This window comes from Anomaloglossus baeobatrachus, chromosome 3 (genome assembly GCF_048569485.1).
Source record: "Anomaloglossus baeobatrachus isolate aAnoBae1 chromosome 3, aAnoBae1.hap1, whole genome shotgun sequence".
In the NCBI taxonomy this organism is placed as follows: Eukaryota; Metazoa; Chordata; class Amphibia; order Anura; family Aromobatidae; genus Anomaloglossus; species Anomaloglossus baeobatrachus.
In genome coordinates, this window is record NC_134355.1 from 174,405,733 (window position 1) to 174,417,003 (window position 11,271).

General features: G+C 44.2%; 1 protein-coding gene across 1 annotated transcript in view; it reads left to right on the forward strand.

Moving 5' to 3' along the window:
* Positions 1–6,389, forward strand: part of TMEM87B (transmembrane protein 87B) — a 101,621-nt gene extending 95,232 nt beyond the window's left edge. The window contains exons 19-20 of the mRNA XM_075339590.1: positions 5,232–5,262; positions 5,352–6,389. Of these exons, the coding sequence (XP_075195705.1) occupies positions 5,232–5,262; positions 5,352–5,393 (73 nt within the window). The 3' untranslated portion in view covers positions 5,394–6,389. The remainder of the gene's footprint in view (positions 1–5,231; positions 5,263–5,351) is intronic.
* The last annotated feature ends 4,882 nt before the right edge of the window (positions 6,390–11,271 follow it).

The following is an 11,271-nucleotide window of genomic DNA, read 5'->3' on the forward strand; positions in this document are numbered from 1 at the left end:
GGCGTAGAAAACTGGGAAGCAGATTTTCTCAGTCGCCAGGGCATGGACGCAGGGGAATGGTCTCTTCACCCGGACGTGTTTCTAGAGATCTGTTGCCGCCGGGGAACGCCGGACGTCGATCTAATGGCGTCTCGGCACAACAACAAAGTCCCGGCATTCATGGCTTGGTCCAAGGATCACAGAGCTCTGGCGGCAGACGCGCTAGTTCACGACTGGTCGCAGTTTCGACTGCCTTATGTTTTTCCTCCTCTGGCACTACTGCCCAGAGTGTTACGCAAGATCAGGTCAGACTGTCGCCGCGCCATCCTCGTCGCTCCAGACTGGCCGAGGTGATCGTGGTACCCGGATCTGTGGCACCTCACGGTGGGTCAACCGTGGACACTCCCAGACCGACCAGACTTGCTGCCTCAAGGGCCATATTTCCTTCTGAATTCTGCGGCTCTAAACCTGACTGTGTGGCTCCTAGCGTCATCAGGGATATCTCCAGATGTCATTGCCACCATGAGACAGGCCAGGAAACCAACGTCCGCCAAGATCTATCACAGGACTTGGAGGATCTTCTTATCCTGGTGCTCTGATCAGGGTTTTACTCCCTGGCCGTTTGCCTTGCCCACTTTTCTTTCTTTCCTTCAATCCGGAATGGACAAGGGCTTGTCTCTCGGCTCTCTCAAGGGACAAGTATCGGCGCTTTCCGGTCCTACCTCACAAGCGTCCGTTAACACCCTCGGATCTTAACAGGGTGCTGACGACTCTTCAGAAGCCACTTTTCGAGCCGATGCGGGATCTCTCTATCTCGCCTTTCGCAAAGGGTGGCCTTCCTAGTGGCAGTCACATCACTCAGAAGAGTGTCTCAGCTAGCAGCGCTGTCATGCAAAGCCCCCTTCCTGGTGTTTCACCAGGATAGGGTGGTTCTACGTCCGGTCCGGACTTTCTCCCTAAGGTATCCTCGTTTCATCTCAATCAGGATATCGTCTCCCCCTCTTTGGGTCCGCATCCAGTTCACCAATGTGAAAAGGATTTGCATTTATTAGATCTGGTGAGAGCACTCCGGCTCTACATTTCTCGCACGGCGCCCCTGCGCCGGTCTGATGCGCTCTTGTCCTTATCGCGGGCCAGAGTAAGGGATTTCAGGTTTTCAAGTCAACCTTGGCTCGGTGGATCAAGGAACCGATTCTTGAAGCCTACTGTTCTTTTAGGCTTCCGATTCCTGCAGGGCTGAAGGCCCATCCTACCAGAGCCGTCGGTGTCCTGGGCATTGCGACACCAGGCTACGGCTCGGCAGGTGTGTCAGGCGGCTACCTGGTCTAGTCTGCACACTTTCACGAAACACTATCAGGTGCATGCCGATGATTCGGCAGACGCCAGCCTAGGTAGGCGACTCCTTCAGGCGGCAGTTGCCCACCTGTAAGAGGGGGCCGTTTTTCGGCTCTTTTTATCGAGGTATTCTTTTACCCACCCAGGGATTGCTTTTGGACATCCCAATTGTCTGGGTCTCCCAATGGAGCGACAAAGAAGAAGGGAATTTTGTTTACTTACCGTAAATTCCTTTTCTTCTAGCTCCTATTGGGAGACCCAGCACCCGCCCCTATTCCCTTCGGGCTGTTGTTCTTTTGTGTACACATGTTGTTCATGTTGAATTGTTCTTTTGGTTCATGGTTTCAGTTCTCCGAACATCCTTCGGATTGAATTTACCTTAGACCAATTTATAAGTTTCCTCCTTCATGCTTTGGCACCAAAACTGATGAGCCCGTGATGCACGGGAGGGTGTATAGCAGAGGGGAGGGGTTACACTTTTTAAAGTGTAATACTTTGTGTGGCCTCCGGAGGCAGAAGCTATACACCCAATTGTCTGGGTCTCCCAATAGGAGCTAGAAGAAAAGGAATTTACGGTAAGTAAACAAAATTCCCTTCTTTCCTGTATCATATCATTAATATTTTCCTTAGGCCATTTTCACACATCCGGCTTTCACGGTTCAATGGCTGACTATGTCTGCTGATGCTGAGGTCTGACTGTTCAATGTGTGAAACCGACCTTTAGTAGAAATTTTTCTAAATGGAGATAATTTGCTCTGATTTGGGGGGGGGCGGGGCGGTGTTATATTTTCTAAACTACTAATTATGTTACAAACAGCACATTAATAGAGCTAAAATATGTTAAAAGTCCATAGGTGCAAGTCATTACTGCAAAGCTCTTTAGGGTCGGCTATTAATGTTGCATGTTTGCTTGGCTCTCCCAATTATTGACTGTAATTTCAGCAGGAGGTACACCATGTCACTTTTTTAAAGGGATATTGTCAGGTTGTCTCTAGAGCTGCACATAACTCCGCAGTGTTTTTACTGCCTCCTTACTTCCTGGTTTCTGGCAGCACAGGCACTACATATTGAGTGACAGCTCAACAAGTCCTGCTTTAACACATTCAGCCATCAGTGGCTTGTTCTGAGTGTACACGGTTTTCACTCTGTGTGAATATAGCGATAAAACAAAACAATCACTGATCTCGGGGAGACCAGCCAGAGAAAACACTGCCGGCAGCCAACGAGGGCGCTCAAGACAGTGAAAGCCTAGGTACATTGCCCCCTGGGAAATATGCAAATCAAAAAGGTCCGTGGAGCCTCTGTTAGGAGTGTCAACACAGAAACCAGCCAGATATCCCTCCGGGAAGGGCCCAGCCAAGGGGGGACTCTTTTTAGGAGACCACCATAACCACCATATTAAGTGGCACTTTTAGTCAATATCCAACTTTTTGACAAGTTTAAAGATATGACAAGGGAAATACCAAGGCCAGGTATCCATCCATAGACAGCTGTTTCGGGGTATTGCCCCTCATCAGTGTGGAGTAGGATTCTGGCTGGGTTGGAGCAATGCCTAGTAGACCAACAAAACAAAACAATCACTGATCTCCGGGAGACCAGCCAGAGAAAACACTGCCGGCAGCCAGCGAGGGCGCTCAAGACAGTGAAAGCCTAGGTACATTGCCCCCTGGGAAATATGCAAATCAAAAAGGTCCGTGGAGCCTCTGTTAGGAGTCTCAACACAGAAACCAGCCAGATATCCCTCCGGGAAGGGCCCAGCCAATATAGCGATATTGATATTGAATATAGCGATAGCAGAGCATTTGATAAGGTATATGGCTCTTTCAGGACAGTGAGCGTAGTGATTAGGAGAAATGCTTTGAAACCTGCAAGTGGTGGGGGGCTAATGATTTTGCAAGATTTATAACCGCAGATTGTCAGGAGCTTAGAGGGAGATGGGCAGATAACTGCTGTATAGAAATAAATGGTCTGAAGAGAGGTCACTGGAATATGAATATTAGGAGTTACATTCTAGAAGAGCAGTTAACTTCTGCGCACACCTGTACAGGACCTGGGGAAGCTCTATGGAAACCAGCTGTACACTATGTAAGATACAAGCTGTTATATCAGGAGAATATTCAAATAAAATAAAAAAAAAGTCAATTGCAAACTCTCTTTTCAACATAACTAATTAAAGCGATTTAATAACTGAGAATACAATTCAAGAGTTACATCGTAATGAGTACTCACTTCTTTGAAAGGATATGATGGTTTCAGAAAAAAGCACATTTATTGCCTAGTGCAGAATTATACCATTTTCTGTATTCTTTGTATCAATCCTTTTATTTTTTTTTATAATGACCATTACTTTATTTAATTCATTAAGAGTCATTATTTCTATAGATGAATCTCTGTCCTGGCCATGTGATGATCATAGAGGAAAATATGGCTTATTACCATTCTGTAATAACTTTACTGTTGTATATTCACATCTCTGGATCTGAACAAATCAAATCCACGTGCTGCTGAATTTTTGGCCTCAGAAATTGACCTGTGGCACAAATTGCTGATGATTTTTCTTTCTTTGGCTCATCTACAGATGAGCTATAAAATCTGCATATCTTGAACAAAGTAAACCCAACTATTCTCTTTTTCCCTGGTGTTTCCATGGCTCCATTGTTTTTCTCTCCTCAAAAGCCATGTTCTTCTGTTATCATCATATCACTCGGGAGTACAGGATTCATTTTTTCCTGTGGGGAAGAAAAAAAAGAATAATCATCCTTATTTAGTGACTGCAAGTCAATGTATAAAATATACTGTAAAGTGTTATGCCTTTTGTAGAATACCTTGAATATGATCCACTTGCGGAAACTACAATACACTTTTCCGTTGATTTACTATCTAAATTAATCAAGGGGATAATGAATTGACCTTTTGATTTGAAGAATACTTTGTGAAATTTCTGTAACTTGTGGTTGTTAGCTTGTTTGCTTTTCTCTTAAGCCTAAGACACATGGAATGAAAATCTGAGCGAGTGCAATGTGATAAAACATCGCATTCCACTCGGACCAATATTAGGCTGTGTGTCATGTGCCCATGAGCGATTATTTTATCAGCCTTAATCGGACCAAGAAAACAATCACAGCATGCTGCGACTGTAATGTGATCCTGGTTTCTCTCGCACCCATTCAAGTCTTTGGGGCGTGAGAAAAATCGCACTGCACTCGCGGTACACCGGTGTACTGCGAGTGCAGGGGGAGAATGGCAATAGCCGGCTACGGAGGAGAGGGAGATAAATCCCTCCCTCCCCTCTTCAGTGCCGGCCCGCCCCCTGCAGCTGAGGTTCGATCGCATCAGAGGACCTCATTCGCAGTGACACTCGCATGACATTCGGCTCCTGCTGTGCTGCCAGCGAGAGCCACGTGTCATGCGAGGATTGCATTAGTCCCCCATGTGGCCCGGCCCTATATAGAGATCTAGATGAGACCCATGCATGCTGACAAAAGGATATTGGTTGTTAGCTTGTGGTACTCGCAGGGGTGTTCTGTCTCTACTTCCCTTACATAATGATCTACCTCAGGCCTAAGCATGCTGAGAAATTATGTCGTCTGCTCGTAGCACGCATAGGGGCTGCTTTGTGTGTAGGTCCCTTAGTGACCTAGATGAGGCCCATGCATGCTGAGAAATGACATGTGGTTGTCCGCTCATGGTACTCGTGTACTTACCTTACAGGGTGATCTCCTATGTGAGGCCTATACAGGCTAATAAATGTGAGGCTGTCAGCTTGTGGCACCCATATTGTCTGTATATCTTTTACATAGTGACATGAGGCCCATGTCTCAGGAGACCTGTCTGAACACTGCTGCACTCTGAATAAATTATAATAGTTTGAAGTTCCTTTTAAATCCTTAAATTGTATCCACTTTGTTTTTCCTCAGGGCACTTCCAATATTGCTGGACTCAGATGAGGTAAGTTATACTGATTTTGGTAGCAAAATCTATATCGTATCTCATTCTCTGAATTATTTTAACTTGCCTTTTGTGTTTTGGATATGCAGGAGATTATGATGACCAAATTTGAAATGTCTAAAACAGATTGACAGATTTTTCTCGTCTGATATCTGTGACCTGCTCCACCGTGGCGCCAGCATTGGTACAGACGTCTTCAGTCTTGAGGAGTTCGAAGTGTAAACTAGTGTTTGGTGTGATATTACTATTCAGTTATTACAGACTTTTCTCATTTTTACTGTTGACTAAAAAAAACACCCTGTTCTACAAGATAATAACTTTACAGCAAAGCAAATGTGAAGAGTCCTCGCTTTTTGTTCTTTTTAATTTCCTCAGAAATTGTGGTGTTTTGTTTGAATGCATATAACAAGTGTGAACTTTATACGTTCTTCCAATATCCTATGTTTAGACTGAGCCTTCAGATAGCTGAGAATTCTGGAGCATAAGATATTGTACGGTTTTGCTCTTGTATGTTCTATGCAGTTACTGCAGGCGTTTGTGGACAATGGGGTAAAGTCACAAATTTCCTTTCATCACGTTTTCAGAATGTTCTTCCGCTCTGCAGTACCATTCTTAATAATGGACTATTTTCTTATTTATTTGATTGCTTACATCTTAATTTATGATTCATTTATATTCTTTGCCTTAAAAAGAGCAGCACATTTCGGGCACGTGGCAAAAGTATTGCAAACAAGGACTCTGGGAGGCACCGTCTCTTCTAATATGCATACGTTTTTGTGATGCACATTGCGTGTTAATAAATATGCAGATATGTAAATATTTTGGAGAAACTGCTATTGTCCCATGCAAATAAAGTTTTTCAGCTCCTTTCTAATCCTAAAAAAAATTTAAAAAAATAAGTTTTGTGAATAAAATTTTGACAAAAATAATTTTGAAGCATTCATAACAGATTTGACAGATTGCAGCCTCCCCATACCTTGCTGCGTTCATTCTTACAAAAGCAATAATTACATTTGTCTACTACTATTTTATTTTATTTTTTTTTCTCCGCACATTTGTATGCATCTAAAAGGCTATGATTTTAAGCATTCAAAAAGAGATCTCAGCAGAAGAAAAATAAAACCTTCTTGATAGATAGATAGATATATATATATATATATATATATATATATATCTATCAAGAAGGTTTTATTTTTCTTCTGCTGAGATCTCTTTTTGAATACTTTTTACATTTTGCATCCCAATAAGATATTATCCATTGAAGTATGGAGTAAGGGATCACATCGGGTGATTTTTACTGCCGAAGTCACAGGCAGCTTGAATTGGGAACAGAATTTCCTTATTGTGGGCATGGGCATGTTTGAAGTGCTGCGGGAATGTGAAGAACAGTTATATGGGCAGGTCCCCGTCAGCGTCTCTGTGATTTTATTGACAGGTCTCTCCCTATACACAAATCAAGCCGAGACACAGCAGGAGCTGCCCAGAAGACTGGTCTCCCTGTTCCTTGCTGCTGTTTTAACCAGTGATGAGCGAACTGATAAATGTAATGCGCTTTTTGATGCTCGCTACCTGTTTAGGCTGAGTTCACATGTCCTGTAATTATCTGTTAGAATGGATCCTGCAGAGATCTGTTGGCAAAAAAAGTTGTGCAGACACAACTTTTTAGTTAATTGTTTAATAACTGATGTCTGCCAGGATACGTTTTTTTTTGGAGAACAGATCCGTTACCCAATTGCTATTTAGTCATCTGTTATACTTGCATTTGTAACAGATTTGCTTTTATGGTTACAAGATCCGTTTAAAATGGAAGATAAATAGCAATCTGTTTAAAGATCTGTTCTGAATAGACTCTCATGCTAAATATATCCAGCAGAAATCATTTTGCCAACGGATCTCTGTAGGAACCGTTCTAACTGATGATTACAGGACATGTGAACAAAGCCTTATGGAGTATAATGGAAGTCAATGGGGAAGTCGAGCATTTCCGGAAGATTTTCTGAAAAGACGCTTGAGTTCCCCATTGAATTCAATTATACTCTGTAAACGATTACCGAGCACCCCAGCCTCAAAATTTCTCATTAGCTCATCACCTATTTTAACGTCTTATTTGAAACGCTGTAGTAAATCATAGACCTCTGGAATTAGAGGGCCAGTATCTGATTCATACTGTTTGGACATGGGCCACCTGGGAAGATCTCTACATTTCAATTACTGTTATTATTTCACCGTTTATTATAATACGATGCCCAAACAAATTTCTGTTTATAAAAATTACTTTCTTTTAAAATATGGTAGGTTCACAATGACCATTCTGTTGACTGAACAGCTCTTATGTGCTTGGAGCTGGATGTGTTTGGACATTTTTTACGGCTGGGTAGGCCTATTTCTTCAGATATTGAAGCAGTGCTCTAATCTTGTTGAATACCAGATTTACTACAAATACTACCATGTAATCTCAAGCAACAGACTCTTAAAGTAACAACCTTCTAAACTAAATGGGGTCTTTTTTTTTTTTTTTCCCTTTAAATGTGATGGACCATATGAACAATACTAGTTGAAGCAGGTTGCCTGTAGCAATAATTTAGATTTAGTGATGAGCGAATAGTAACTATTCGTGTTGGGATTATCCATAACTAATCCCAAACTACTATTCCTGGTATTCACAACGAGTAACTAACTTACCAAATTTTTCGGATTATAAGACGCACTTTTCCTCCCAAAAACTTGGGAGGAAAATGAGGGGTGGATCTTAAAATCCAAGTATAGCTTACCAGGAGGCTGTCTGTGCAGTGATCAGGTGCCTGTGGCTGCGTGCGGGCAGCTGGGTGCCCGTCTATGCCAGCTGCCTCTCTGTCCTGGAGGCCGGCTGCCTCTTTCTGTGTGCGGGCGTGCAGCCTGCTGGCTGCCACTCTGTGCTGGCGAGTGGCTGTGCGGCAGGTGTCCCAGTGTGTCCGCGGTCCCAGTTTCAAATGATGGCGCCGAGATTCAGCGCGTGCGCAGATGGAGCTCTTGGATGAGAGCTCCATCTGTGCATGTGCCGCTCCGTGAGTCTGCGCGTGTGCAGATGGAGCTCTGGGTTGAGAGCTCCATCTGCGCATGCGCCTCTCCAGGCGCCATCGTTTGACCCGGGACCGCGGAGACACTGGGATACTCGCTGCATCGGCCTGCTCCACCACTCACCCGCTGCTGCTGTCACCACAGACCCGCCGCTGCTGCCACCACAGACTTGCCCCGGCTGGCAGCCCAACCTCTGCCTCCTGTGACCCCGCTTCACCACCCCCACTGCTGCCCCCCTCCGGTAAGACAACACCGGATTATATGACAGACCCCATTTTTAATTTTTTTTACCTTTTTATTTTTTTTTTTTTTTTTTTTTCCCCAAGCTCCCCCCTCTAAATGTGGGGTGCGTTTTTATAATCTGATGCATCTTATAAAAGGAAAAATATGGTTAAGTCATGGGGAAGAAGATTTCCCAGAAAAATACTCGGGTTTCCCATTGACTTGCATTAGGTTTGTTATTTGTGACGAATACCGGAACAGTATTTAGGATTATTTGTAACAAATCCCAAAGTACTATTCCGGTACTCGTCACGAAGAACAAACCTAATGCAAGTCAATGGGGAACCCGAGTTTTTTTTTCTGGGAAATCTTCCCTTTTGACTTGAATTACGTTAGTTATTCGTGATGAATACCACAATAGTACTTTGGATTCGTTATGGATAATCCCAACACGAATCGTTACTATTCACCCATCACTATTTAGATTCTAAAGCCCAACCATTGATTATTTGGTATCCAATCCAATGTCTTATTGGCTACAACCCATGTTAGTGAGCTATGTTCAGGTCCACAGCTTGCATACAAATGTTGTGTTAGTATCACAATATAAACGCCCACCTTGGTGGTAGTAGGGCACATCTATTCCCTCCCCTTTGTGCTATGCCATGGCATGTTTGGTTTTCTTTTCTCTGCTGAATACAAAATCAAATTAAAAAAATATAAATAAAATCTTGTTCCGCCTGAGTAAAAAGTAAAAAAATATTGAAATAAAACAGGTTCCCATATAATTGTTTAAAAAATGCAGTGTGTGAATATTGATTGCTTTTTACACCGTACGAGTGCATCAGTTGTGTTGTACGTCATGTAGTAGAAGAAAAATTTATATAATGTATATTTTAAAGTAGCACAAATCCCAAATATAATAAATACAAAATATATTGCAGAAGTTACTCTGTACATGCATATGTTGGTGACAGTACACCGCTTATTCATTCCTGAAATTAATAAAAAAAAATTCTCTTTACTCCACGAACACTAAAAATTTTGTTTTATGTTTATTAAAAATCTTAATTTTTTTTTATACCGAATTGTTTTTTATCTAAGCCTGAATGATGGGCATGTTGATTCTGAAGGAATGAAATTCTTTACTTGAAACGTTAAGTCTTTGTACTGTGCCTTAAAATTTATTCTGACTTTGAATAAAATTTGTTTCTAAGGTTTGTTGTTTTATGTGTGAATTAATAGTCCAGTTCTTTAACCCCTTCACGACCTTTGACGGATGTAGCTGTCATGGTGCCCTGGTACTTAAAGACCCGTGACGGATACATCCGTCATGGCGAAATCGCGGCCCCGGAGCCTCGGTGACCGCGATCTGTTTTCAAAAACTGTAGATTCGGGAAGGAGAGGACTTGTACCTGACCTCAGGAGGGGTGGTGTCTCCTTCCCGGACCTACGGAGGCTGTGATTGGCTGACGAACGCCGCTCAGCCAATCACAGCCAGTGTAATGTTTCAGCCATTGAAAATGGCTGAAGCATTTAAAGGGAACTTGTCATCAAAAATTTAGCTTGAAACCTAAAAGATTCCCCCTCTGCAGCTCCTGGGCTGCATTCTAGCAAGGTTCCTGTTGTTCTTGTGCCCCCTTTCTGACCAAAATAAAGACTTTATAAAGTGGTACCTTTTTGTATTGAAAGCTTGATAATGGTACACGGGGGCGGGCTCTCTGGTGTCCGTTAGTCTGCCTCCTGTCGCTTTAGGCCGTCCCCCCATCGCGCAATTCCATACTTCAGGACGCCGCGCACGCGAGGACCGCTGGTCACGTGTGTCGCAGGCACGAGATTATGGGCGGTGCTGTGATTGCATTGCAAGTGCCCGCCCATCATCTCGTGCCCGCCCTTTTCCTCTGCCTCCAGCGTTCTGCGCAAGCGCTGGCCAGATGACCCGACGTCACCTCTTGTAACCGGTGGTGTCTTGCTCCGCTCCTGCCATCTATTTCCTGCTGCAGGGTAAGATGGGAAAGAGGTGATGTCGGGTCATCTGGCCAGCGCTTGCGCAGAACGCTGGAGGCAGAGGGGAAAGGGCGGGCACGAGATGATGGGCGGGCACTTGCGATGCAATCACAGCGCCGCCCATAATCTCGTGCCTGCGACACACGTGACCAGCGGTCCTCGCGTGCGCGGCACCTCGGGCGCAGTGGGCGGCGTCCTGAGATATGAAATTGCGCGATGGGGGACGGCCTAAAGTGACAGGAGGCAGAATAACTGCCTCCAGAGAGCCCGCCCCCGTGTACCATTATCAAGATTTCAATACAAAAAGGTACTACTTTATAAAGTCTTTATTTTGGTCAGAAAGGGGGCACAAGAACAACAGCAACCTTTGTAGAATGCAGCCCAGGAGCTGCAGAGGGGGAAACTTTTAGGTTTCAAGCTAAATTTCTGATGGCAGGTTCCCTTTAAATCCAGCTATTAGCAGTGCAGCTGTAGCACTTGGCCATTGGCTGGAGCTGGGTGAGCTTTGCTGCACCTGCCCCCAGCTCTGATTGGAGAGATCGGCCTTGTGACCGATCTCTCCAAGCACCGTGCATCTGGGACTGGGTGAGCTGTAGGAGATCGCTCTCCTCAGCTTCTCCCTCCGTGGAATCTGAGGAGAGCGATCCCTGCGGGTGCCCATCTGTAAGTCACAGCCCGATCCACCGCTATCCTCCTCCATCTGCTTCGCCCCTGCATGTGACG